This window comes from Engraulis encrasicolus, chromosome 24 (genome assembly GCF_034702125.1).
Source record: "Engraulis encrasicolus isolate BLACKSEA-1 chromosome 24, IST_EnEncr_1.0, whole genome shotgun sequence".
NCBI classification, from domain to species: domain Eukaryota; kingdom Metazoa; phylum Chordata; class Actinopteri; order Clupeiformes; family Engraulidae; genus Engraulis; species Engraulis encrasicolus.
In genome coordinates this window covers 24,725,338-24,751,117 of record NC_085880.1, presented here as the reverse complement: position 1 = coordinate 24,751,117, position 25,780 = coordinate 24,725,338, and the positions used below count along the sequence as shown (strand labels likewise).

Here is a 25,780-nt window from a genome sequence, read left to right as displayed (position 1 = left end):
CAGTGCAAACAACAAAGTAGCTAATTTAGTTAGCAACTATGGTTTCGAGAAATGCACCCCTGAACTTCATGTGGCCCTCCTCCAAGGACCAGATGGCCAACCTCCCAACCGTATCTCTTTCATTTCGTGAAGTATTCACGAAAAAAATAGCTTTAATTTTCGTGGTGCATTCACGTTATTGCCCGTTTTTCGTGGTTGGGCAACGAAACACTTCCTATTCATTTGAATTGCCCGACTGCTGCCTATAGCGACCCACTAGTTTGACGCCCTTTCGGTACCGTCACATGGTAATCAAACATTTCAAACAAGCAATTTAGGGTTACGGTTAGGTTTAGGGTTAAGGTTAGGGTTAGGGTTGGGTTTAGGGTTAAGTAGGGTTAGGGTTAGGGTTAGGGTTAGGTTTAGGTTTAGGTTTAGGTTTAGGGTTAAGGTTAGGGTTAGGTGTAGGTTTAGGGTCGTATGATATAAGGCGTAAGTACCGAAAGGGCGTCGAATTAGTGAGTCCAGAGTGTATCAGCAGTGTTCTGTCAGCACCCCCTCCCCGCCCCTGCAGACGCTTGGATAACCATAGCAGCAGTGGGGCAATTCAAATGATTAGGCAGCGTTTCGTTGCCCAACCACGAAAAACGGGCAATAACGTGAATGCACCACGAAAATTTAAGTAATTTTTTTCGTGAATACTTCACGAAATGACAGAGATAGGGCTCAACCTCCTTAGCTGACTCAGGACCATCAGGGCCAGAGGGCCCAACTCATCATCCAACCTCCCCAGGTGAAAAGTGTACTTTTTTTGACTGTACTCAGTACAAAGTGTACTATTTTCGGCGATTTAAAGTGCGTTTCATTGCACTATTAGTGCGCTGAAGCACTACTAAAGCAGTACTTCAGCACACTTGCAGCACACTGAGGATGCTAAATTGGCACCGCTTTTGGACAACTTTAAGTGCACTACAAGCATACTTTTGAAAGTATGCTCCAAACACGCTTTTCATGCATTTGTATGGCATTAAGAGTGTGGTTGAGTACACTTCTATAACATTTTATTGTTCAATAAAAGTATATTAACTTCATGCTTCTTTGGACTACATTGGAACATTTTAAGTCTGTAAAAAGTACATCATATTAAGTATTGTAAATATATAACAGTTGCTTGAAGTATATTTACAGTACACTCCCAAGTATATTTACAGTACACTCCCAAGTACATGAAATAATATAAATGTAATACTACAATACATGCTGGTCCTCAGAGCTTGTACATTACACACAGCCACATGTCACAGTAGTGATATAGTATGCATGCCTAGCACGGATGACATTTACAATCATTGCATTGTTACAGAGATTTTAGATACACATTACACCTTATTTCAATCTTGTTCAGTAATGGTGACCCTCTGTTCTTTATTTGAACAACTAGTTCCAGCTTACCTCCCACCATAATGTCATGGGAAGTGTGAGCCTACCAAAACATATACGTGACCATCATAATGACGGTGGGAACATGGTCATTTTTTGTGTACCACTTTAAAATTTTAAAACTCCTACAATAAACACAGAATATAACAATGAGTAATATTTTCATGCAAACCAAAAATATTCCTTCAGGATAAATGGCTTTCTGTTTGGGAAATTTAGCTCCAAGAAGTGCATTGCATGATGGGACATGTATGATGGTGCATGATGGGTAAATGCACTTTGTGTAAGAAGACTTTGAAAATATTTGGGTGAAATACAATCATGGTGCACTTAGAAAAAGTGTACTTGCAATATGTTAAAGCGATTTACTTTAAAGTGCACTATAGAAAATCACACTTCAAAGACATTTGGGTGAAGTGTAATCATATTGCACTTTAAAAAAGTACAATTGCAATATGTTATTAAAAAATACACTTTTAGTAAGTTCACTATTAGAACACTATTAGTATATTCCTCTAAATACACTTTAGCCAAACATCTTCGAAGTCCACTTGAAGTATGGTTCGTTAAGTGTACTTTCTTTGAGAGCAACTTAATTACATCTAATTTTAAGTACACTTTAAATAAGCATATTGTAAACATACTTTTTCTTAGCACAAAAAGCACGAGTGCACTTTTAACATGCTAAGTACACTTCAGTCATGCTTTTATTGTACTAAATTGAACCACTTTTTCACCTGGGTCGTGTCCTCTACTTTCATTTGTGACCATATGATCCGATGCAAGATGTCATTAATGATAGAAGTTGTATTCAATATCTAGCAAAACCACAATTCAAAGGTCATTTTCACATTTGCAATCAGGATATTGAATTTGGAAAAGTGCCCCAAAAATTGTTTTGCCTAGGCTGACGGAGGTGAAACGTTACTGTTTTCTTCACAGAGACGGGCGTCAGTGAAGTACAACCGATGATGTTACCTCATACAGTGCTAAAAGTGGGCCATTGTGAAATTATATCTCTGGTGTACATAACAAGCGGCTGGTTACCCAGATGTGAGAAATACATATAGTGATTGGTCAAAACTAGTCTAACTTAAGAGTGACATTCACTTATGGCCCATTGTGGAGATTTAGGTGATGACTGGTTTCTAAAAAGTTAAACTGCATGTATTACGCTTATAAAAAGCCTTAAAAACTTGAAAACTGTGTCAACTTTATGCTGATAACATGGATATGTGAAAGGATGAAAAGACACTGTGCAAACAGTTAAAGATTCTGCCAAACACAAGACACTTTGGTCAGAGACGTCTACCAAGTATTAAGAATTGTGTTGAAAAACAAGACCACAACACAACTGCCGTCAGTCACGTTGTTTTCTCCACAGAGACGGGCATCAGTGAAGTACAGCCAGCAATGGCGTTACCTCATACAGTGTTTAAAGTAGGCCTGTGTGAAATGATATCTGGTGTACCCATAACAAGCGGTCGGTTTGTGAGAAATATAGTGAGGTCAAAACTAATCTAAATTAAGAGTGACATTCACTTATGGCCAATCACTGTTGACACACACAGACACAGACACACGCACACACACACACACACACACATGCGCGCGCGCGTGCGCGCACACACGCACGCACGTACGTACGCTCTCTCTCTCTCTCTCTCTCTCTCTCTCTCTCTCTCTCTCTCTCTCTCTCTCTCTCTCTCTCTCTCTCTCTCTCTCTCTCTCTCTCTCTCATACACACACACACACACACACACACACACACACACACACACACACACACACACACACACACACACACACACACACACACACACACACACACACACACAGTCTGATGCGCTATCTGTGTGTACGTATGGGAGCTGCCTTGGAATTCTTGGGTTCCTTGTGAAAAGTAGGCCCAATGAGCAGTATAGCCATACTTCAAAATGTTTGGTTAATATACAAATTGTACATTCAATAAACTGCAAATAACATGCCCTAATGTCATCTCAAGTATGCCTATTATGTAGCTATATAGCTGACTGCATATAATTATTCAGAAGACAAATAGTCTGTGGATCTCCTGAAAAGCCTTGGCCACCGCAACTCTCCATGGACTAATGTATAAGTATCTATAGTTAATTGGTCATTATTTCTCATGATACTTTACTTTCCCCATCCCATAATCCCCCAGCACAGATTGTCACTGTCTGTCTGTTCCCGTCATTGACAAACTATAGTGTATCATATTTTTGGCTAGAATGTATAACCCATTTCTCTCCTGTTTCCTTTCATTTTTTCTCTAATCCTTTATGTGTGCATATATGTATAGTATGTGTAATTCCTCTAATGGTTTATTTGACTACTTTGGCAATATGGATGTCTTATTTATCATGCCAATAAAGCATTATTGAATTGAATTGAATGGAATTGAATTAAGAGAGAGAATACAAGTGGATAAATAGAAGAGAAGAATAGATAAAATAGAAGAGAAGTGTCCTGAAATAATTACATAGATAAACACACAACATACATAACAATACACATTACACAATGCACAACAGACAAACACATACAATTTCACACACATCCCCCAAAAAATATCTGAGAGAGAGAGAGAGAGAGAGAGAGAGAGAGAGAGAGAGAGAGAGAGAGAGAGAGAGAGAGAGAGACTACGGGTTTCTGTTCCAACTTGTTAAACGAGATTCACATTCCACAGATGTTCACATCCCAGTGGGAAAAAAAATAAAGTTATTAACGTTTTCTTTTGAGTTGATATTGAACATGAAGCTTGATCCATGCGCATCGCAACAAAAACTGACAAGAATAGCCTAAGTAAGTGGGGTCTCGTGCATTCCATCCCAATTTGGCAAAAGCCTGATTTCTAAATATGGCTGTGAGCGGAAGTAAGGTGTGCCTGAGGTAAAAGCCTCACCCACCCGCAACTGGCCAACGTCATCGAGTCGAAACTGCAGGTAGGCAATTCATAAAGGACGCTCAGACTTCATTTGCCTTCACAAGTGTTCTCATCTTGGAAGTGTCGACAATTACGAAAGAGGTAACCAAAATTTTCAACATCAATCGTCTGCTCTAGCTTTTGTGGGCACTCGTTTGGATTATTGTGAACTTACTTTTGCAACATGTCTTCATTTGGCGATTTGGATTGGTGATACATTTGGATTTATTTATCGAAAGGACCGCGCCTTCAGGAAGAAGAAGGTCGTTGGTGGTGTAACCTAAAACACCAGCCAATTGCTTTTGTTTTGCGACCAGGTTTGACTTCTAAGACTTCTTTTTAATTTTCACTCTTTTGTTTCCCCCCAGAATTTGGATTTTCTGAAAATGAAGCTGTTAGTAGCATTGGCCTTGGTTTCATTCGCCGTTGGAGCGTTATCGCAATGTAAGTAAACATTCTTTCATTCCCTCTACCTGTTGCGCTACTCTCGACGACATTTTGATATCCACCCTCAAGGTACAAGCACATGTGTAAGGTAATGGGTGTCATAAGGTATTCTTTTGTAGGCCTACTAGGCTATAGTTGATGTTAAGATATGTTTGATTCTGCTGTAGTGGATTTTTCTTCTATACAACCGACAGAGTTGTTGGTTTGATTTGAAGAAAGTTGCGCGATGGTGGTTGGGTGTATATTGAAACTCAGTAGGCTACGGTCCATACGTTCCTTAATATATTTTAAAATGACGTCGTTTAAATTTACACACTTCTGTTTTCATTTCAAGCACAGGCTAAACGTTACATACACAGTTTACAAATGGCCCTTTGTTTCGAATGAATGTAGCCTAAGGTAAGCCCTCCATTTGCCGACACAGGTGCGCTGTTCGAGCACTTTGCGTAATTGCGCTCAAGTAACGCCCATGGATGGCGCATCCCATTCTCTTCCTCCTTTGAGCTACGCTGACTATGGCACTGTAGGATTTATTAGACAACTCCGTTAATTCATTTCTTATCCATTTTCCCCTCCACAGGTACTTGTGAGACTTCGAAATGGGCCATGTGTGATGGCAATCCGTGTCAGTGCAACCTGCTTGTGGGAGACAACGAGAAAGTACTTCTTGACTGCAAAAAGTGTAAGCCCCATTGTTTTGTTGTCATCTTCTTTGATGTCCTTCTTTTAACCAACACTGATCTAAGCACACTTGGCTTTGTAGCACAGTAAAAAAATCTTTACAGAAGCCCGCCACTGTTCAGATAAACAGTAGGTTAACTTTTCATTGGATTGCCACAGTAAAATCTTGGCATCTCAGACACAGTTTGAATAAACAATGATTTGTTTTGTTGTGACGTAATTTTTTAATAAGAACTGGTTCATGTGTGTTAAGCTCACATTGTATAACCTACATCTCAACCACAGTTAAATTAATTAGAATAACCAATAGCTAACCATTTTTTCTCTGTCTTTATTAGTGATCCCTAAATGCTTCCTGATGAAGGCTCAGATGAGGCGGGCTAGGAAGGGCATGGACACGCGTACCATCGGTGGCAAGCCCGTGGAGACTGCCTTCGTGGACAACGATGGAGTGTACGACCCGGACTGTGAGGCCACCGGCAAGTTCAAGGCCAAGCAGTGCAACGGTACCGAGGAGTGCTGGTGTGTGAACAGCGCCGGCGTGCGCAGGACCGACAAGGGAGACAAGAACCTCAAGTGCGAGGAGGTGGTGGAGACCCAGTAAGTTCCAACTTGAAATCTATTGGATGACTTCTCTTGTGAACTCGCACCACACTCTACTAGCAGAATGTGTTTTTTTTGCCTGGCAAGTTGGTCTAGTCTTGCACCATAGGGGGGACTAATTGTAGCTGGGCCATCAATCTGGCCTGGCTCTGTCCTCTACTTACAACGCACTGTCTAGATTGGAGTCTGTGTAGTGTGTCACTGGCATGGTGTGCCTATTGCGAGCCAATCCTGTTCTAATCTGGCTTGCTAGGCTAGGACCGCTCTCATTATTGAGGCGTCTACAAAGCTTCCTCCAGTTAGAGTTGGACATGTCGGCAAGTCAAAAACGTGTGGCTTAATATACACTACAATACAGTGCACACATTGTATTATGTTTTCAAATATTTTGAGAGAAGTTTGCAAATGGTGAAGGACATGTTATTTGTAGCTATACACAAATCCACAGATTTTGTCAGACTAGAACATCATTTTGAACACACTTGCAAGTATGTAACAAATAACCAAATAGACTCCAATGCATTTCCATTTTGTATCAATTCGCCACTGACATGCATGGATGGGTTGCATGTCCATGGCCAATTTACATGTGGACAAATGTATGGAACCAGACGGGTAATTCCAAGAAGCAGGTTCAGTAGTAAACCAGGTTAACTATCTTGATGTAGAGGTAAATCAGCTAATACAAGAGCATGCAGTCCTCATTTGTATTACTAAATGACGCCTGCAGGCTTGTCTATTATTGGCTTTAGTACTTCCTGTTGGTCAACTTGGCCAGGTCTATCACTTAACCATGTCCTTGGAATAACCCCCCCCACCCCCACCCATAACTGTCCTGTAGTACCTGTATTAACGTTGTCCTCATCTTCACAGTTGGATGCGTCTTCAGATGGTTCACAAGGAGCTGACCGGAGAGGTGAAGGAGGCTGATTTGAAATCGTAAGTATTGTATATTCTGGACTTGTTTTGCCGTCCAAAGTGTTCTTTGAGGTCTGAATGAGACCAGACATAGACGCATCTTGACTGGTTTGCTGTTCTTTCTGTTTGTGCTTGTGTAGTGGCCTCGAAACTGCCTTCCTCACCCGCTACCAGTTGCCCAAGGAGTACGTCAAAGAGATTCAGGTATGTCGCACTATTTGACATCAGGAACACTGACTTAAGTCTGTGTGTGTTGTTGATATGCTTATGGAGGCTTTTTCAGCTTGTACTTATCCAATTCTTGTTCTTCTTTTGATTAGTACGACAAGGATTCCCGCATGGTTGTTGTGGATGTCAAGAAGGAGATTGGGGACCGCAAAATCGATTTTGCCCCCTTTGGCTGGTACATCGAGAAGGATGTGAGTAGCTCATACTTACCATAACCTCTGCAATGACTATATCAGGGGTGTATTTCTTGACGGCGTTGTTTCTAATGATGCTTGCAGCTTAGTTGGTTGCAGCACCATTTCTCGATGGCAATCACCAACGCTTTTGAGAAACATAGTTGCCCATGTCAGGAAAGGAGTGTGAGAGCGAGAGATCTGTTACCTGCTCAGTAGGTAGAACATCATACCAATTACACTGTACAGATCTGATGGAGGTTTTGGGTTCTCATTAGCTAGAGGTTTGAACTGTAGAACAAATAAGGGGTTATTGCTGAAAGCTGCGATGTAAACTAATGGTAATGGAAGAGGCGTGTTGCTTTGTCTTGAATGGAGAATGGCTCTCCCTGAGTCCATAGAGTTTGAAAGTGACGTCACATCCTCTGATTTCATGGGACCTCACAGCATTTTTTTGCGGAAAACTTTAGCATGTAATCCAATTGAATTGTGCCACGGGCTTCACATATGATGTTTCTGATATTTTTTATAATTTTTCATACCAAACTATAAGGTGTTTTTTCTCGGCACAAAATATTGATACTTCTGCATGAATAATCTAAATTTAGCTCCTTAAACAGCATACTTGTAGCGCAGCGCATATAATGACTGGAATCAAAAGATATTTACTCGCTACCATGCTGTTAGATGGTCAGCTAAGGACCCCGTGAAGGAGGAACTAAGGGGGCGGGACTTTCAAGCTCTATGGTGATTGCTCATGTGATTTCTGCTCTCTCTCTTCAGATCAAGGAGCTGCCCCAGTTTCTGAAGCCTGGTGACTTTGAGGCCTCTGTTGGAGCCCAGAAGATGCAGATGGAGAAGATCCTGGTGTACTACGTGGACGAGAAGGCCCCTACCTTCACCATGAAGCACCTGACTGGCGGCGTCATCGCAGTCATCGTGGTGGTCATCCTGGCTGTGCTCGCAGGCCTGCTGGTCCTGGTATGTATTTGTGCGAGTGTGTCCGCATGCCTACAATACTTGTAGTCGGATTTTTAAAAAAATCCTTGATGGTATACACGGGGCCTGGAGGTGAGATTCCTCAAGCGCTTCAAATGAATGACGCTATTTATTTATATTGAAGCTATTTATTTTCAAATGGCCACACTAGTGTTCATCCAAATAAAGCAAGCTGTACTTGAAAATATTTAGGCTTTTCATGGAGTAGATGGTTGCCATTAAATTTGATTGTCTCTGTTCGTATACTGACATTCTTTTTCTTTCTTTCATGTAGTTCTTCCTGAGGAGACGAGAGCAGGCGCGCTACAGCAAAGCCCAGGTAAGCCCATACATCTCTTCACGAGCCAACCCTCAATTGTGGGGTTAACTGTCTGTAGCCACACACAGCATGTTTTTATTGCCTTAGTTGAACAAATGATCCTGGGAATGAGTGGTTATAGTCTAAAGTGTAGTGAGACCGCATCTCTAGTGAGAGCGCATCATTACCTCTTGTCCGTTGCAACGCCATGCAAGCCAAAGCACACTGGAATCTTAATTATGGGATTTAGTTTTGTGCATGAGAATACTTGTATGAAATTATATGAAAATGTATTATCTTGAACCGTTTGTATGAACATTTGTGCATGCACTGTCTAAGAGACCTTGTGCATATATTGTGAATTAAAATTCAGTTTTTTGTTTTGTTTGCAGCCCAGGGAGATGGACAACATGTAATCAGCGAGTCAAAACGTTTTGGAAGTCTTGCCAATATATTGAAGATATGTGAAAGTGAGAGCATGTTACATACATGGACTTGTAGATATGCTGTAATTTTACTCGGTTACATTTTTAAAATAACAATTGGATCTGTCCACACTGCCTGTTACATTGTTGTGTACAGGTGCTCAAACATAGCAGTAAATTCAGGGTATCCGTTACGTTTTATCTGCTCTATTCTCTGAAGTGTAGACAGTGGCTTGGAAGCAGTCAGATTGTCTCTGTCCTGCTACTTTAACATGTTTTCAGTAGTCAAGTCAGTTGGATACCTGGGTAATATTACTGAGAAATGTGTAGCTCCTGTGCTTGGGAGTTGAACGCAGGTTGAATTGAACAGTTTGAATGATTTGAACCCCTGTTTTATTTTACTCATTTTGATCCCTGTGTTCCTGCCTGTGTAAAGAAGAATCCACAGTTTTGTGTACGCACACATTTTGTAGATTTTAAATGTCCTGTTTTTAATATTCTTAAGGAGAGTTTTAAAGTTTTTAATTAAAACTATGTGCTGTACAGTGTGTTTGTTATTTGTAATTTTTATATAATAAATGGTGTTTTGAAAATTGTGATATTTGGCCCTTATTTGTCATTGTTTTCATGGTAAAGCTGATTTTGGAAACTTATTGGAAATCTTGTTTGATTACAAGGTGTGTGGAAATGGATGAAAATTAATGGATAAAGTTTTTTTTTAAATAAAAGGTCATTAACTGCCTGTGGTGTCATTGGACTTTTATGTTCTATTGCTGCCTTTGGCAATGGTTGCTGTATGGATTGGACAGAAGTCAGCTGGGTGCTTGTAATGGTTAACCGGCATTAGCTTTCTTTTTCATCAAGGAAGTTTGCTTTTGGCAGGTGTATTTCTCGTCCACCAATATTCTCAACTTCTCATTTTCTTCCACAATGTCTTTTCGTTGGCTGTTATGAGACCCACAGTCACCATTAAACCATGCAGGCTATCTGAGCAAACGTTTAAATGAAAACCTGGCAGGTTCTTTTGTGAGTGTGTTCAAACTTAGAGCTCTACTTTAATCTAGCGGCAGAGTTGTGCTGAGTTTATCCACTCCAGGGATTCGGACTAAGAAATGTCATTGTAAACATTTTTGCAGACAGTGAATGATGAAACTCCTATACCAAGCAGTTTTGACATACCATGTCAGAGGGTGTCACCTCAGTCAGGTGCAGCGATGTAGTGTGACAGCCATTTTGAGGTGGAAAATTACCGCCCAGGTCTCACTGAGAGCGGTTGGGGGGGGGGATGGGGAGATTGACAAACAGGAAAGTCTTCTCTGTGGTGTGGTGTGTGGCTAGATTTGTACTGAAGATCAGTGAGTTGTATACTGTATACCAGTACTGTAGCTTTGGGCACACTGGGCCTTGGTGACACTGCAGATAGGCCTTGAGAGGTCCTTAAAATATATAGCCTTCTTATAAAGGTGATTTTATTTATTGTGTAGGAAGAAGGGAAATATAATAAAATAAACCAACTGAACATAATTCAAGTATCATCTTAAGTTGATATGTCAGGAGCCTACTTTCTTGGGAAAAAAAATGTGCTCATAGTACTCTTGTTGTGTATTGAGTTGTGATTTAAGGTTTCGTGGGCCGTGGGCCTTTTTCACATTTCAAAGTGGGTCCTGGCATTCTAGAAGTTTGGGAACAGCTGCTGTAGCTTAGACCGTGTGGCGTGTGCCATAATAATAAAGAGTTAATCTTCACTCTCTGCCTGAGACAATAAACCAATTAAGTTGTCTACCGTACACAGGATTTTATCACATTTACTCGTTTAAGACAGGGCTTTTATCAGCTGAGCATTGATAACACTCTTAAATGACAGCACAATAAATATTCTTATCAGGGAAGTAGCCTGTAAACCTAATGATAAAATACTTGATGTTTGATTAGGCGAACAATAATGATCCAGAGAGCTTTAATAAACGCTACATTCACAACCCACAGTAAACCCTAATCCAATTGAATGTGGCATATTACTATAGCTATATTGCTGGGTGTTTGTGGATGCGCAATGCTGGTGCTTGTGTCTTTCACGGTCATACCTTAGATAGTTTGCTTGTGAAAGTGTGTGGTTGAGACCGAGACTGGTATACCTATGCATGCAGCAAACCATAATCCATTTTAATGTAGCATATTACCACATTACGTATTGCTTGGTGTTTGGTGTGTATTGCCAGTGGCCTGTATCTTTGAGCTTGTGTCTTTCATGGTTATACCTTTTTTAAGTCTCCTTGTGAAAGTGTGTGGCTGAGACTAGTAAACCAATTCAATGTGTAACAAAATATTAGGTTTCTCCAACAACGTGTTGCCCAGATGTCAAAACCCACAGAAATTGGTCAGGTGTACATGTAAATGCCACAATCCCTTTAAATTAGTTATGGCCAAAAACTGTGTATCTCACATCTGGATAATCAGCTGTTGGGAGGAAAGACCGCAGTCCCAACCTCCCACCCAGCTGCAGCTCCGCTAGGGGAATATGCATGGGTTTTCATATTAACTGACCTGAATCTGGCTAAACATTGATAAGCACATACCTAACTCCTCAGGCTTTGCGGTTACACAGAACTAGGTGGCAGTTGAAGTTGGGTCCAGTGCTGCATGAGGTGTGGTGTAAGGTAGTATGTACAATGGCCATACTTAACACAGGACCTTTAATAATCTATTACGACTTGGCCATTGTCATTCTGGTATCAGCAAATTTATAGCAGGCACCTTTATGGGTCTTTATGGATAAATACTACCCGATACACCTCCTTTCTTTATGTAAGACATGTTCTGTTTCAATGTTTTGAGTGAGAGTGGAAATTAAGTTGAGAAGTTACCTAACAATAAATACAAAGGACAGCAATATACAGATAAAGAGGCTGAGGGAATGTAAAACATAAATCTCCAGAGAGCTCACAAACACGGCTTGTGTAGTGGCAACCGGAGCGCTGATGGCAACCAAACAACTTGCCACAGACCTGAAGTGACTGCAGGATATCTCCCTGAAAGCCAACAGGCCAAACCAGTTTGTCAACTCCCCGCCTGCCTTACCATCTATTCATTAGCTGCTCCGAAGGTGACACCAGCACGAGAGTGAGAGAGAGAGAGAGAGAGAGAGAGAGAGAGAGAGAGAGAGAAAGAGAGAAAGAGAGAGAGAGAAATAAAGAGAGAATAAGTGTTTTGTTTACCATAGCTTGGTCAACAGAAAATAGAAAACTAATCTCTATCTGAACTTTGTTACCACATTTCTCGACAAAGGGAATAGTACATGCATTAGTCATTGTTCTGTGAGAAATGTGAATAGAGAAACTGTGACCATTTGTCTGTTGACAGGACTTGTGTGCTGTGCCTAGAAATGAACAAGCAACGTTTAAACAATTTATACAGTGTATACGTTCTACATGTATTTTCCCCTTTAATATGTTAAAATTGGAATACAGAATTGTGTTTGTTGATGCTACAATGGACTCCTTACATGGGTGTTTCTCATACCTTCCCTTTTGCCACACCCTTTGTCACCCCTCCCCCAACAAAACTACGACTATTGTCACACAGGCAGGCACTGGCGTTTCAGTCATGTTATGGGTGACTTCAGTTGGCTATGCCCCCTCCCCCACACGGCAACCCGAAGCTCATAATTATTACCAGGAAGGTGGGTGACGTTGAGACCTGTTGGTTACCATGGCGTCCTCCGGAGATTTACATGCGAAGGGACCAATGGGGTGAGAGGGAAAGGTGAGTGTGGGTGGGGCTTTCAGTGATGTGGCTTTGCATTCATACCTGTGGGACTCTGTCACCACCACTGTCTTGTTGTAAGTCTTCAGTTTTAAAAACAAAACAAACAAAAAAACGTGTTTCGTAGTCTTAATGTATTATGTAATGACTCAAATATGTCTAGACACCAAATTCACCAAAATGTGTTTCTCATCCCCAAAGAGATTAATATGTGAGCCAATAGGAATCAGAGGAGAATATTGTAAAACTTTCCATAAAGAACAAACCCTTTACCACTCGGTTGTTTACAGTAAACATGTGTGGTCATGATGGAACTGGTCCAACTTGATTTTTAAGTAAAAAACAAACAAAAAGAACATATTCCCACAGAAAGCTTTTACATGACGGCCTAGTGTGGATATCACATTCACACTATGCGGCAAAAAAGTAAGGATTGCTTTAAATTATATACATGAGATGAATTAGATGAATTGAAATAATGATAAATGGATTGACATGTTGAGGGTTGCATATACGTAGACTGATACCAAGTCTGTTAAAATGTGTGTGTGTGTGTGTGTGTGTGTGTGTGTGTGTGTGTGTGTGTGTGTGTGTGTGTGTGTGTGTGTGTGTGTGTGTGTTTTAACCCACAGGAGGAGGTTTCTCTGAAGAGTGTAAGGCAGACTGTCCACAGTCCTTGTAGTGTTTACAAACATGTGACGCAGACGCACATGGTTTCACCGTGGCTGGTTTCACCGTGACCAGTGAAGTCATTTTCGGTGTGTGAGTCAGCCCTCTCACAAATCATGACCTATGATTAAGCACAACCCCACATGCAAAAACACATACACACTGGATTTTGGCTTTTCAAGATGTTTATTTTTTTTAGCATTTGTGGATACATTTGTGAAAATCCCAGACTCACACATACATACATGTAAGACTTCTTTAAAAACCTCACAGCTGTGCAATAAATACAGCTATATTTGAACATCTTCCAGTTTGACTTGTCATTATATTTTAATTACCAGCCGTCAGCACTGATGACTAACTTACATATCATGACCCACAAAAAATCATCACAATTACGTAATTTAATCTTATCTGTGTTGGGGAGGAGCGTACCATCACCTACTCCAAACTCTTCTCAGAATGTTAACTTCACCTAAGGTCGGACATGCTCTGACACCTCCCTCTGACACCCACTTCTTCCCACAAACTTCATTTCACTTCCTGGAAACACCTGTATTGTCCCGTACCTTTTAAAAAGATTTTGTTGATGTTGCGGCTGGCAAAGCAGAGCCATAGGCTACAGTCACATGAGACTTTAAATTCGAATTAATAATTCAGAATTAAGTAGTTCCATCGAGTTTACTTTGATCTTTCCTTTAATTCAGAATTAAAAGGTGTTTACATGACGTAAAAGCAGAATTGAGCTTTATTCAGAATTAAATGGAGTTAATTCCGAATAAAATGTCTGATGTAAACGTAGCCATTGTGGGTTACAATGATGGAATAGAAAACATGCAGTACACAAACAAGCCTGCACAGACATGCTCTGAGATGTCCAGTGTCAGATTTTGTCGAGCAATCGTATCCCCTTAACAGATAATCCGTGAAAACTATGTAGTTTCTTCCTCAAGAATTGTTTAATCCATGTCTAATCTCTTTGGTATGCACGCACTGTACAGTGTACGTCCATCATATGAAATACACCCTGAACACTAACAGTATCACGAAATCTTGAACTGATATTTGCCTTTCCATACCAACATCACATATACTTGAGCACAACATTCCATATCAAATACCTTCATGAGAATGCCACTGAAACACATTCATATTCTCTCACCCTCTTTCTTTCTTTCTTTCTTTCTTTCTTTCTTTCTTTCTTTCTTTCTTTCTTTCTTCCTCTCGTTCTAGCCTCCTTTTTCCACCCCTCTCTGATCTCTTTCTCTCGTCCTTCTCCCCAATCTCTCTCTCTCTCTCCCTCTCTCTCTGTAGTTGAGACATCAACGCTTCCAATCTAAGGCACGCACGCACACACACACACACACACACACACACACACACACACACACACACACACACACACACACACACACACACACACACACACACACACACACACACACACACACACACACACACACACACACACACACACACACACACATTTCACTCCACCGGAGAGTTCTCTGCTCCATCCTGTCCTTACTTCACCTTAGCCTTTAGTAATACTCTCGGCAAACCATAGACATTTACTGTACTTCAAACAAAAGCAAGTATCTTACAAATCTACGTGCTACATCATTGTAGTAATAAATTACACATCAGGCATATATTTCCATATAATCTCACATTTATGAATCTCTGTATATTTTGGTTATTTAATACCCTATGCAAAGGGATGCGTGTAATTCATCTCAACACTGGCCCTACAAAACTCGAGAACAAAACACACACATTCTCGAGTTGGCACTTGTTGACACCTTGTTGTCTGAGGTCTTCATTAAACCACACAGCAAAAAGTGCAGTGGTAATTCAACACTAGTCTCAGAATATATGGATGCTGATTTTAGTGTTAATTCAACTCTGTTGAATTGACACAGTGAAAGCATATATGCTCTAAAACAGTGTTGAGTACAACTTTGAGTGTTAATACAATCAAAGAGTTGAAGTGATTGGGACCGCATATTCTGAGAATAGTGTTGAATGAACACTGCTTATTTTACTGTGCAAGTTCTACTAGCTGGTAACTGTAATACATATTTTAAAATCTATCCAGTAAATCAATACAACATGCTTGTTGGGGCCGTGTCAAAGCACTTTGCAAATCACAATATGGTCAAAAGATCAAAACGTCTTATTTTGGTCTTTTAAACTGAGAATAAGTGCGGTAAGGGAGACAGACAAAAACAAGAGAAGAAAGAAAACAGAGAACGAAAGAAATGAGAAGTTCTTCACTGAGCTGTTCAGTCCCTTTAAGGCCATGTGTGGGTGTGGGAATGTCTTTGGCACTAATCAAGACTTGCGTGAAGCAACACCCCATAAAACAATAACAATAACATAGGATTGGTTAGCAATCGCTCTCTCACGGCCACACAGAATATCAACTCACCACCAACCCTCACAAAATATCAACCCAATAGTGATACACATGTATCTAGTATGCCTAAAGCCTGTACTGGCCAAAAAGTAAACTTAATGCACTATAAGTTGGAATGAACAACACCGTGCTATCAAGGCCATTTTTGTGTAAAACTGTGAAAAGGTGCGTCAAAATGTGTGTGACTGTATGACTTTATATTTTTAAATGTTTTTTTTTCTGGTATAGGACTTAATGGTTCTTCGTGTATGAACGCAGAGAAGTCTTTTTTTTGTATCTATGTTTTTTTTTTTTTGCATTGATGTCCATGTCCAGTACCTATGTTGTTGTGTATACACTACAGGGCCCTCTGCTGGCAGTCTTACAGGAGGGTGGGGGCCTTGCTGGGCCTGGAGGATGCAGGGTTTGGGGGTGACATGGAGCACAGCTCCCGGGTCTTCAGGTCAGACTGTGCCAACAAGAGGGCGGGGGCGGAGAGATGGTGGGCAGCTGACTTCTGCTGGTGGGCGGAGTTAGTGTAGGCCGCGATCAAGAGGGTCAGCTCCCGTAACTGTCAAAACACAGAATTAGACGTTCTCTTTTGTAGTGATACAGTGTGATTTGAAATTGATCATGCACACATGCAGATATTCAGATATACCAGTAAATGGAGTAAACCTACGTACTGGTCTCTGGTCCCTTTATTCTATATTTCATAACAGTACACAGTACAACACACACTCATGGGGCAAAAAGTGACGTGAACAATTCATCACAGTTTCTGTTTGTATTAAACACAAGGAAGTGAAACACAACACAATGCACTGCAATATTAAGCATCTTTCAAATATAGTGTAGTATGGAGTTATTTTTAGCCTTGATTTTTTATGAGAAGTAACATGCGTCCATGTGGTTGGTTCAATGATATGGGTGTGGGTTCAATGATATGGGTCAATGGATGGGTTTGAAGAAACACAATTTCATACACGTATTTGCTGGGTTAGAACTGTAAAAGCCTACAGCACAGGCATGTATACACGTTTATTAGTTTGTGAGACTTGTTGTCTAGACTATAAACTGGCCCTTGCCATACTTCCTAAAATTGGTGATGTGCGGTCATGGACATTTCCCCCTTCTTTTGCTGATGAATTGAAAACAGCATGGGCAGTTTATGTAGCCTCAGGGAAACTTTTTTGTTTTGGTTGTGCATGGCATGCTGATGTATGATTTTGTTTGAAAACTGTGTTCCACATCTCATGTTCGGCTTGTCCAAGTTCAGAAACAACCAAGTCTGTAATATCAATGTACGCACAATGTTTTTTTTTTTGGGCCTTTTGGCCTTTACTATTACAGGACAGTGTGAGAGTAGACAGGAAATGATTGGGAGAGAGAGATGGGGCAGGGCCGGGAAATGTGGGCAATGTAAGGCCAAATGTGGGGAGCTAAGCCACAGCGCCCCCCGCACAATGTTCATTTTGTCTTCTTTTTAAATCAAACTCACTTCTTTTCTAGTAACGCAGACATCTTTAACATATTATAATGGATAACCTCCATCTTCCTCAGAAACAATCCGAAGCATCAGAAAGGCATCTTGAAAGATGTTAGATCTTGTTCAGAGTGTCCGGGCAACACAACTTACGCAAAAGCCGTCATGGGTCAAGAAAAAACAGTGAAACTTCTTAGGAAACTTCTATACTGTTCATACAGGAACAGTATGTGACATTTTTTGTGGATTGCACTGGATTCTTGCACAACTTCTTGATAGAAAAACAGGCCACTTACTGTAAGTGGTCCTGTGGTCTTGTAATTGTTTTTCTCTCGAAACACCGCCACTGCATGCATCTCTAAATTTCTGTACTCATTTCATATGAGGCTTTTTTTGTGCTATCAAGTAATTTACAGCCAAGTGTTATTTTGACTTTTTTGTCATGCTAGATCTGCCAGAAACCTCCATGCCAAAGACCAATCGAACCAACCAGGGTCAAACTACCAGATCATTTTGGAACAATGAATAGTTGTGAGAAGCAATTAGTCCTAAATGAGAAATCTACCTATTGTAAAACGGCTGCTTTAAAAGGGTTGAAAAGAAATGAAAAAAGAAATACAAATCTCCACCTTCTAACACAATAGACTATTACAATGAAGTGTTGACATAAAATATTGCAGAGCCAAGTATTCACCTGGGCTGCTTTTATTTGTAAGTAATCAGTCAATTAATACTTCCTGACAGCATCTGAACTGCCCAACCTTTAGCATATGAATGTACTAAGTACGCCTGTGTAATGCAGGGCTCTACAGCTGGGCGCCTGTTTCAGGCAGACAACACAACAATGTTTTGAGAGTCCCTGACCACCTTGAAAGTGTCTATTTGCGGTGCAGCTTTTCAAAGTTTCATCATTTTCAATGTGTAGAATATACACTATAACAAAGAAAAATAAAGTGGTGAATTGTGATGCTTCAAAGCAGCAGTGTTGTTCTCTTCTACATACTTTACATGACATGACAATACCTTGGGAATACCTTAAGCCATCCCCAACTGTCACTTCAGGCCACCTGCTTAGCCTGCCAAACAAACTCTTCCACCACCCAAGCGCCACCAATTTTCTGGTGTTCAAAACATTTTACTGCAGTTTTCAGTCATATTTTTCTTCATTTGGTCATTTATTTTCACAAGTAATTGTTCCTGTTCTATTTATGCTGCATTGTTGGACTTACACTGTAATTGTACCAACCACAAAGTGTTCTTCGTTTACCCACAAGTAATTCAAAAACATTTACTGCTTACGCTCAGGAAGAATGTATTTCCCTACAGACGTGGCTTTCAGGGTAAATGTGTCTAAGTGATTGTTGTGACATATATGTACAGTATGTACTGTATAGATGATCTGGAAACATTTGGATGAGTTTTAGGTTATGTTGTTTCCCTTTAAATATATTGTCATGAACCCGCATGGTGATTCATAGTTTGGGGTTGGGCTGAGGATATGAAGATGTGCATACCGTTCAGTCTCAATGAAACCCGTTGGACAAGGCCAGAGTTGCTGGCATTCTTTTCATACACACACTCACACACAAACATCAGTATCGTGCTTATTACACAGGCACTGAGTGTATGTTTTACTACACATGGTATGATCTCAGAAATGTCTGCGGTCTATGTTCTAGTGATGCCCAGCCATGATAAACACTCAGCTGTGGCTCTCTCTCTTTTGTTCTCTGTCATCTCACCTGTCTCTGCCTCCCACAGTCTGTTAAACCCCTGCCTCTTTCTTTGATGCCACCAAGGCAAATAACAGTATGTTTACCTGAAACAACTAGACACTGAGGCCTTTCTTCACTGGACATAATGAAACAGCTCACAGAGCATCGTAACCTCAACAAGATAAACTTAAATGGCACACTTACAAATAAATTAATTCCTGGGACCATATTTGTCAAAAAATCTTACAGTTTTATGACTGCTTTACAATTTTAAGTGCTGATCATTTTTTAAAATGTAGTCATACTTTCAAATGCATTTTTCGTCCTCTTTAACCTTACTCCCTAAGCCTTAAGGTGTTTAAGAGCCCTCCAGATACAGTATGTTAGGGGTAGGGGGTGCTGTGGCACACTGCTCTAAGGCCCCCCTGTCATATGCAGATCCAGGTCTGGCCTGGGTCATATCCCCATCCTACCCTGTCACTCTCTCCCACATGTTTCCTGCCCCCATCTCTCACTGTTCCTGCAACACTAGGGACGGCACTGCTGCTGAGATGAGACAGGAATGTGCTTAACTGTTCTAGGAGTGGAAGGATGCCCTGGCTTTATTTGATAACAAATAGCTGTTGTATAGTGTAACTTCACTTGCCCTATCTTCTCTTTCCACCTTTTTTTTTTTTTTTTTTTTGGTAACCTCCACCAAGGAGGTTATGTTTTCGGTCGCATTGGTCTGTCTGTCTGTCTGTCTGTCTGTCTGTCTGTCTGTCTGTCTGTCTGTCTGTCAGCAGGATAACTCAAAAACCTATGAATGGATTTGGATGAAACTTGACGGAGTTGCTGGAAATGACCCAAGGAAGAAGTGATTAAATTCTGGTGGTGATCCGGATCATGAACCAAAACCAGGATTTTAAAAAGATTTTTCACCATTGCTGGTGCACAAATCTAGACGCCCCTAGTGAGCGCAAATTGAACTGCAGGACAGGGCTAATGTTGACATTCCAGTTTCTAACTCCACAAAAAAAGGCAGAAAGACTTAAAACAAAAAACAGGTGTAACATAGTCAAATGTTGTAACAAATAGCTTCCTTGGCAAAGGTCTGCAGCACTCACAGAGTGCATTCTAGTTTCTGAAGAATGTTTTGTTGTTGATTCCATGTTAATTTTCACTCGCTACAGTATGTAAAACCACCCAATCAATCACACATTTTAGAACATATTTTTCAATTCATTGTCAATATGTGTATGGTGCAGGTGTTCATTTTAATGTCCATATACAGGTACCCTAATGTTTACATTTATATGCAGGCCTACATCAAGCGGGGTCCATCATCCATTTTGAGTTTCGTTTTTTACTTAATCAGGGACATACCCCAGTTCCATATTTCCCAGTTCTATTTTTGCTTGCTCTGACAGGATCAACTCACAGTAGTTATGCATTATGTATGTGGACCTTTAAGTGCATCGGTCTCTCTCTCTACTTACCTTTGACACGGTCATGGAGAACAGGTGCTTCTCTGTGGGCTTGTCCTTGCAGGTGTTTCCCCCGTTGGCTTTGCTGACCACCAGCATGAAGTCCTGACCACTCGCCCCAAAGGACACGATCGTCCTCAGAGGATGTGACACCAGCAGTTTCTGAGGGGAACAAAGATACAGACAGACAGACAGACAGACAGACAGACAGACAGACAGACAGACAGACAGACAGACAGACAGACAGACATACAGACAGACAGACAGACAAAGAGAGAAAGAGTTAGGAAGCGAGATAAAAGTAGCTAAGCGAAGGTGATTATAGCTGGTCTATTATTCCAGGTGGAGAAAATAAAGTGTGTCGAGGTAAACACAGGTAATGTGTGTCTTTGGCACTCACAATAGAATTAAACTCCAGTACACTGATCCCCTCCTCATGTACTGCCAACCAAACACGTCCACTCGGTAGAGAGGATGGAGAGATGGGCTGGACGCAGGCACACACACACACACACACACACACACACACACACACACACACACACACACACACACACACACACACACACACACACACACACACACACACACACACACACACACACACACACACACACACACACACACACACACACACACACACACAAACCAAGAAGGAAAGACAAAGAACATACAGTATGAGCAAACACACACCCAACGGGCGAAGCAAAGACAAACACAATGAAAATCCTTACCTTAGTGCACGCAACACACAAAAGACAGATTTTGCACATTTACGAGTGGCCATTTATTGACTGGCTAAATGTACAAGGTTCCACCCATTCTTTCACATTGCTGTAACACAGTGACATTCAATATATTATGCAATTAGAATTTAAAACAAAATTTGTGATAACGTCTCTCAGTCAATGTTTACTACCGACAGAATTATGTAAAAATAAAACTAGAGACAATTTAGCAAATATTTGGATACTCGGCTAAAAACAGTGAACTTAAGGATCAAAACTAATCAGCAACAAATAGCGTCACTGTGCCTTACCTCGGCATCGAAGAGTTTGGCCCCGAAGAAAGTCCACTTGCGCGCTACGGTGAGGTAAATCCGCACACACTCCGGCGCACTCCGACCCCTGAGAGACGCCCAGCGGCCTGACAGACGCTGATTCAGCTGCCTGCAGAACAGCACAAACTTATCTGTATATGGACTACGCTTACAGTCACTTCCATGTAGCTGCTACACTCATACCGAAGAGAAATATACAAAGCTTAGAAAATGATTCATATATGGATGATATTACACGACACATACTGTTCAGCTGCCTACAGAACAATATAAGCTTATTTGTAAGATGAACTACAATTTCAGAGACAGTATAACAGTGGCTACATCTACATGGGCCCTATTAAAGCCTGACCGTTATAACTTGAAGTACTGTAGAATTGACAGCCATAATGAAATAAAATCACCATTCCAGTCAAGAATTGAATCAGATTGAAAAACGTGGAATGGATCTGTCTTAAACACATTAGCCATGTCTCGTATACACTCAATCAGATTGTCCTCTGCTCCTATGCCCATATGCCATATTATGGGCATTACTGGCTTTACATTCCCACAGTGTGCAGCCACCCAATATTTCTTACTAAACCACTGATTTCTGGAATCAACGGTTTGCTTCTGTCTTTTAACAATGTCTGGTGTTGCAGGTCAAGTTCAGTGGTGCACAGCATGTTGACATGTCTTTTCTGTACCGTAACTGTCCTCTTCTGCTTTCCAAACGTGTGGTTGTATGACCTGTATGTACCTGAGTTGTTCCTCTGAGGAGGCCCGTCTGTAGTGCTTGGGGTAGAAGCGCTCCAGCACCTGCTTGAGGGTCTGGCTGGACTTGACATGAGAACCAGCAGACCCGGCGGGGGAGAACGGACGCTCAAAGTCCCCAAACTCCACCTGGCAGAGAGAGAGAGAGAGAGAGAGAGAGAGAGAGATAGAGAGAGAGATATATATTCATATACATACAGTACAAGGAATATACTATGAAGACGACTGAAAGGATGTAGCCCTTTTCTTCTTTCTTTCCTTCGCTCTTTTTTTCTTTCTTTCATTAACTGGGGATCTTTTCCATATTCATTTGCAACAAAATTATTATGGGGCTCATACAGTCCTTAGTCCACGCTCATTCTCACTGTAACTACTGTGTAGGGCCAGATAAAACCCAACATTTTAGCCGCTCCTGACTTGGTTAAAGTATTCTTTAGCATGACACTGAACCCCATCATCCTGAGTATGGCACAGCTATCCACAAATAGTGGGAGAGTAACTGTGAATGTGAGGCATCCAAGATAAACATAGCCAGTTGTGGCCTAATGGTTTGGGATTTGTTCTTGAGTTGGAAGGATTCTGGTTCAAATCCAATATCCTCCATGTCCAATATCATCCTTGCTTGGTAAATGCTTTGGTGTCTTCAGTGGCAAGATTAGGCAACTAATCTTACATTGCACCATGACCTGTGACCAATATGTTGCATCTAAGTAATCTGCCTCACTTTGGCTGAAGAAACGTCAAAATGTAGAAAATATTTTGTGTCGTTCTGTTGATTGTGAAACAGCATTGATATGCAGTGAATGTCACGCATGTGTGTGTGTGCAAACCTGAGCGAGTAAGGCAGACATCTCCAAAGCCAGTTCCTTGTTGACTGGAAAGTGTCCGGCGAATATCTCATCATTGGTCTGATAGGCCAGCAGCAGGCGCTCCCTCTCTGTCTCCCCCCTCGCCTGGTGGGAGCAGTACAGCCTACAGGAGAGAGGGGGGACGGGGGAGACGAGACAGGTGCATGAGTCATTTTCCTATTGTGGCTGAATCTGTGCTATCTCATCATTATGCATTATACTGTGTGTGTGTGTGTGTGTGTGTGTGTGTGTGTGTGTGTGTGTGGGGGGGGGGGGGGGGGGGGAGTTGCGTGTGCTGTTGGCTGTGTGTGTGTGTGTGTGTGTGGTGTTTGTGCTTGTGTGTGTGTGGGAGGTGCGTGTGCTGTTGGCTGTGTGTGTGTGTGTGTGTGTGTGTGTATGTGTGTGTCCCCGAGTATTTGTGTACATTTGCACACTACCTGTTCTTGTATGTAAAGCGTACACTCTTGGACGTCTCTGATTTGCCTGTGTGCTTGAAAGCCTCTTCCCATTTGGCAATGATGTCACAGATCTGGGAGACAGAACATAGACACAGGCAGAGATACATTTAATTTAATATCTACAAGAATGACGAGAACATCTAATGGTGTTAGGTATAACATCTAATGGTGTTAGGGCTTGACATGAACTTTTTGCTCACTTTTTGCTCTCCAGTCACAGTGGCTAGTGGTTTTCCAGAGTCACTCAGCCTTTCTACTAGCCACATGTTTGTTCTCAGCATTTCTTCGACATATTTTCTTTACCATGATACATTTAAGCTCAGAAAAGTGATACAACTGCCAACAGTACATAAAATATAAACAAAATGATCTTTCTTGAACCTAAATATAACGGTGCAAAAACAGGATATGTTCTACTGACATATGTCATACCCAAGAATATGTTACCTGTCAGAGTGGCCCGTGAGTCTAAAATTGTTGCTAGCCACAGCCAAGTTTTACTCATTTTTGACCAGTTGGCAGGTGCTAGTGCCAAGCCCTGGTGTGTGTGTGTGTGTGTGTGTGTGTGTGTGTGTGTGTGTGTGTGTGTGTGTGTGTGTGTGTGTGTGTGTGTGTGTGTGTGTGTGTGTGTGTGTGTGTGTGTGTGTGTGTGTGTGTGTGTGTGACCTTTAGTCCTCCCTGCAGGTAGTGTTCCAGCTCTTGTCCTGCAGGGTCGTCGGAGAAGAGGCTGAATCCTGATTGGCTGGTTTTCCTGATGCAGATGTCCTGGTTCAGGCGGCTCTGGAACTCCTCAACGGTAGTGGAGGCATCGAAACTGACCACCTGAGAAACACACACATACACACACGCACACATGCACACAGATACAGATACAGATACAGATACAGATACAGACACAGACACAGACACAGACACGCACGCACACACACACACACACACACACACACACACACACACACACACACACACACACACACACACACACACACACACACACACACACACACACACACACACACACACAGTTTTGAATGAAATATGAGTACACACACAAACACACACACCATCAAGTTCTGCTGACACGCGTGTACACATACGCAGGTCACAGATGTTTTATTACATTGTGGAGAAGTGTCATGCAAGACAAATTTCTGTGCAAACAGACAATAAAAGTATATCTTATCTTATCTTATCTTACTATGTCATAACAGAGGCTGAAAAAGTTGTGTGCATAAAATAATGGAGCAGTGTGTGTTTGTGCATGTGTGTGTTGGTGCATGTGTCTGTTAAAGTAGCGTTATCTTATGATTTTGGAGAAGTCAGTCCCACTTCCCCATATGCTCACTGCCACCACATTAGGGGCTGAATCATCAGTCAAAATCAACAGCCAAACCACAACAAAGAGCAGAAAATACACAGACCCTTTCAAGCTTCCTTTCAGAGAAAGCACCAGTTCAGTGGGCTTTCTTTTACTGTATGTCGACGTAACAGGGGAAGTTGATTGTTGTACATGTTGTGCATGCTTGCGTGTGTCAGCTTTTGTGATGCCTTCAACGTTGTTTCCAACATTTAACATTTTCACCACAATGGGGAACTGGTCAGCTCCCAATTTTGACAAATGTTAAAAACAGCCAGCATTGACGGTCATTGGCCCATGTTGGTCCAGTGTGTGTGTGTGTGTGTGTGTGTGTGTATGTGTGTGTGTTTGCGCGCGTGTTTGTGTGTGTGTGTGTGTGTGTTTGCGCGCGTGTGTGTGTGTGTGTATGTGTGTGTGTTTGCGCGCGTGTTTGTGTGTGTGTGTGTGTGTTTGTGTGTGTGTGTGTACCTGGTAGGTGTTGTTGAGGAAGTGAACAGGTACGCTGAAGGGCAGGGAGTGGTGGTAGGGGTTGCGGAGCAGCAGAGAGAGGATCTCCATCCTGGACGGCCGCGCCTGACGCTCCCCCCGCTGCTGCGTACGCTCCAGGGAACGCTGGCAGTAGATGGCATACTTCCCCACCTCCGTCCTACCAGAGAGAGACAGAGAG

At 41.6% G+C, this 25,780-nt stretch overlaps 2 protein-coding genes across 2 annotated transcripts in view; one reads left to right on the top strand and one right to left on the bottom strand.

Annotated features, from left to right (window-relative positions):
* The first annotated feature begins 4,356 nt into the window (after positions 1-4,356).
* Positions 4,357-9,737, top strand: epcam (epithelial cell adhesion molecule). The gene is made up of 10 exons (XM_063191850.1): positions 4,357-4,468; positions 4,735-4,810; positions 5,394-5,495; positions 5,833-6,094; positions 6,971-7,036; positions 7,156-7,219; positions 7,336-7,434; positions 8,200-8,397; positions 8,690-8,734; positions 9,106-9,737. The coding sequence occupies exons 2-10, from the start codon at positions 4,753-4,755 to the stop codon at positions 9,127-9,129; spliced, it is 918 nt and encodes a 305-aa protein (XP_063047920.1). The 5' UTR covers positions 4,357-4,468; positions 4,735-4,752; the 3' UTR covers positions 9,130-9,737.
* Positions 9,738-14,991: 5,254 nt separating this feature from the next.
* Positions 14,992-25,780, bottom strand: part of plekhh2 (pleckstrin homology domain containing, family H (with MyTH4 domain) member 2) — a 54,744-nt gene continuing 43,955 nt past the window's right edge. Inside the window, exons 22-30 of the mRNA XM_063191919.1 lie at positions 25,582-25,759; positions 24,423-24,578; positions 23,736-23,827; positions 23,281-23,422; positions 22,437-22,579; positions 21,674-21,803; positions 21,035-21,121; positions 20,647-20,796; positions 14,992-16,538 (exon numbers count right to left, since the gene is read on the bottom strand). Coding sequence (XP_063047989.1) covers positions 16,350-16,538; positions 20,647-20,796; positions 21,035-21,121; positions 21,674-21,803; positions 22,437-22,579; positions 23,281-23,422; positions 23,736-23,827; positions 24,423-24,578; positions 25,582-25,759 — 1,267 coding nt within the window. The 3' untranslated portion in view covers positions 14,992-16,349. The remainder of the gene's footprint in view (positions 16,539-20,646; positions 20,797-21,034; positions 21,122-21,673; positions 21,804-22,436; positions 22,580-23,280; positions 23,423-23,735; positions 23,828-24,422; positions 24,579-25,581; positions 25,760-25,780) is intronic.

What these genes read in the sequence shown, in the direction of transcription:
- epcam (XM_063191850.1), top strand. Translation starts at nt 4,753, where the DNA reads ATGAAGCTGTTAGTAGCATTGGCCTTGGTTTCATTCGCCGTTGGAGCG. An exon ending in AAGGAGGCTGATTTGAAATC is followed by an intron (nt 7,037 to 7,155) that starts GTAAGTATTGTA and finishes GTGCTTGTGTAG; the next exon opens with TGGCCTCGAAACTGCCTTCC. An exon ending in TCGCAGGCCTGCTGGTCCTG is followed by an intron (nt 8,398 to 8,689) that starts GTATGTATTTGT and finishes TCTTTCATGTAG; the next exon opens with TTCTTCCTGAGGAGACGAGA.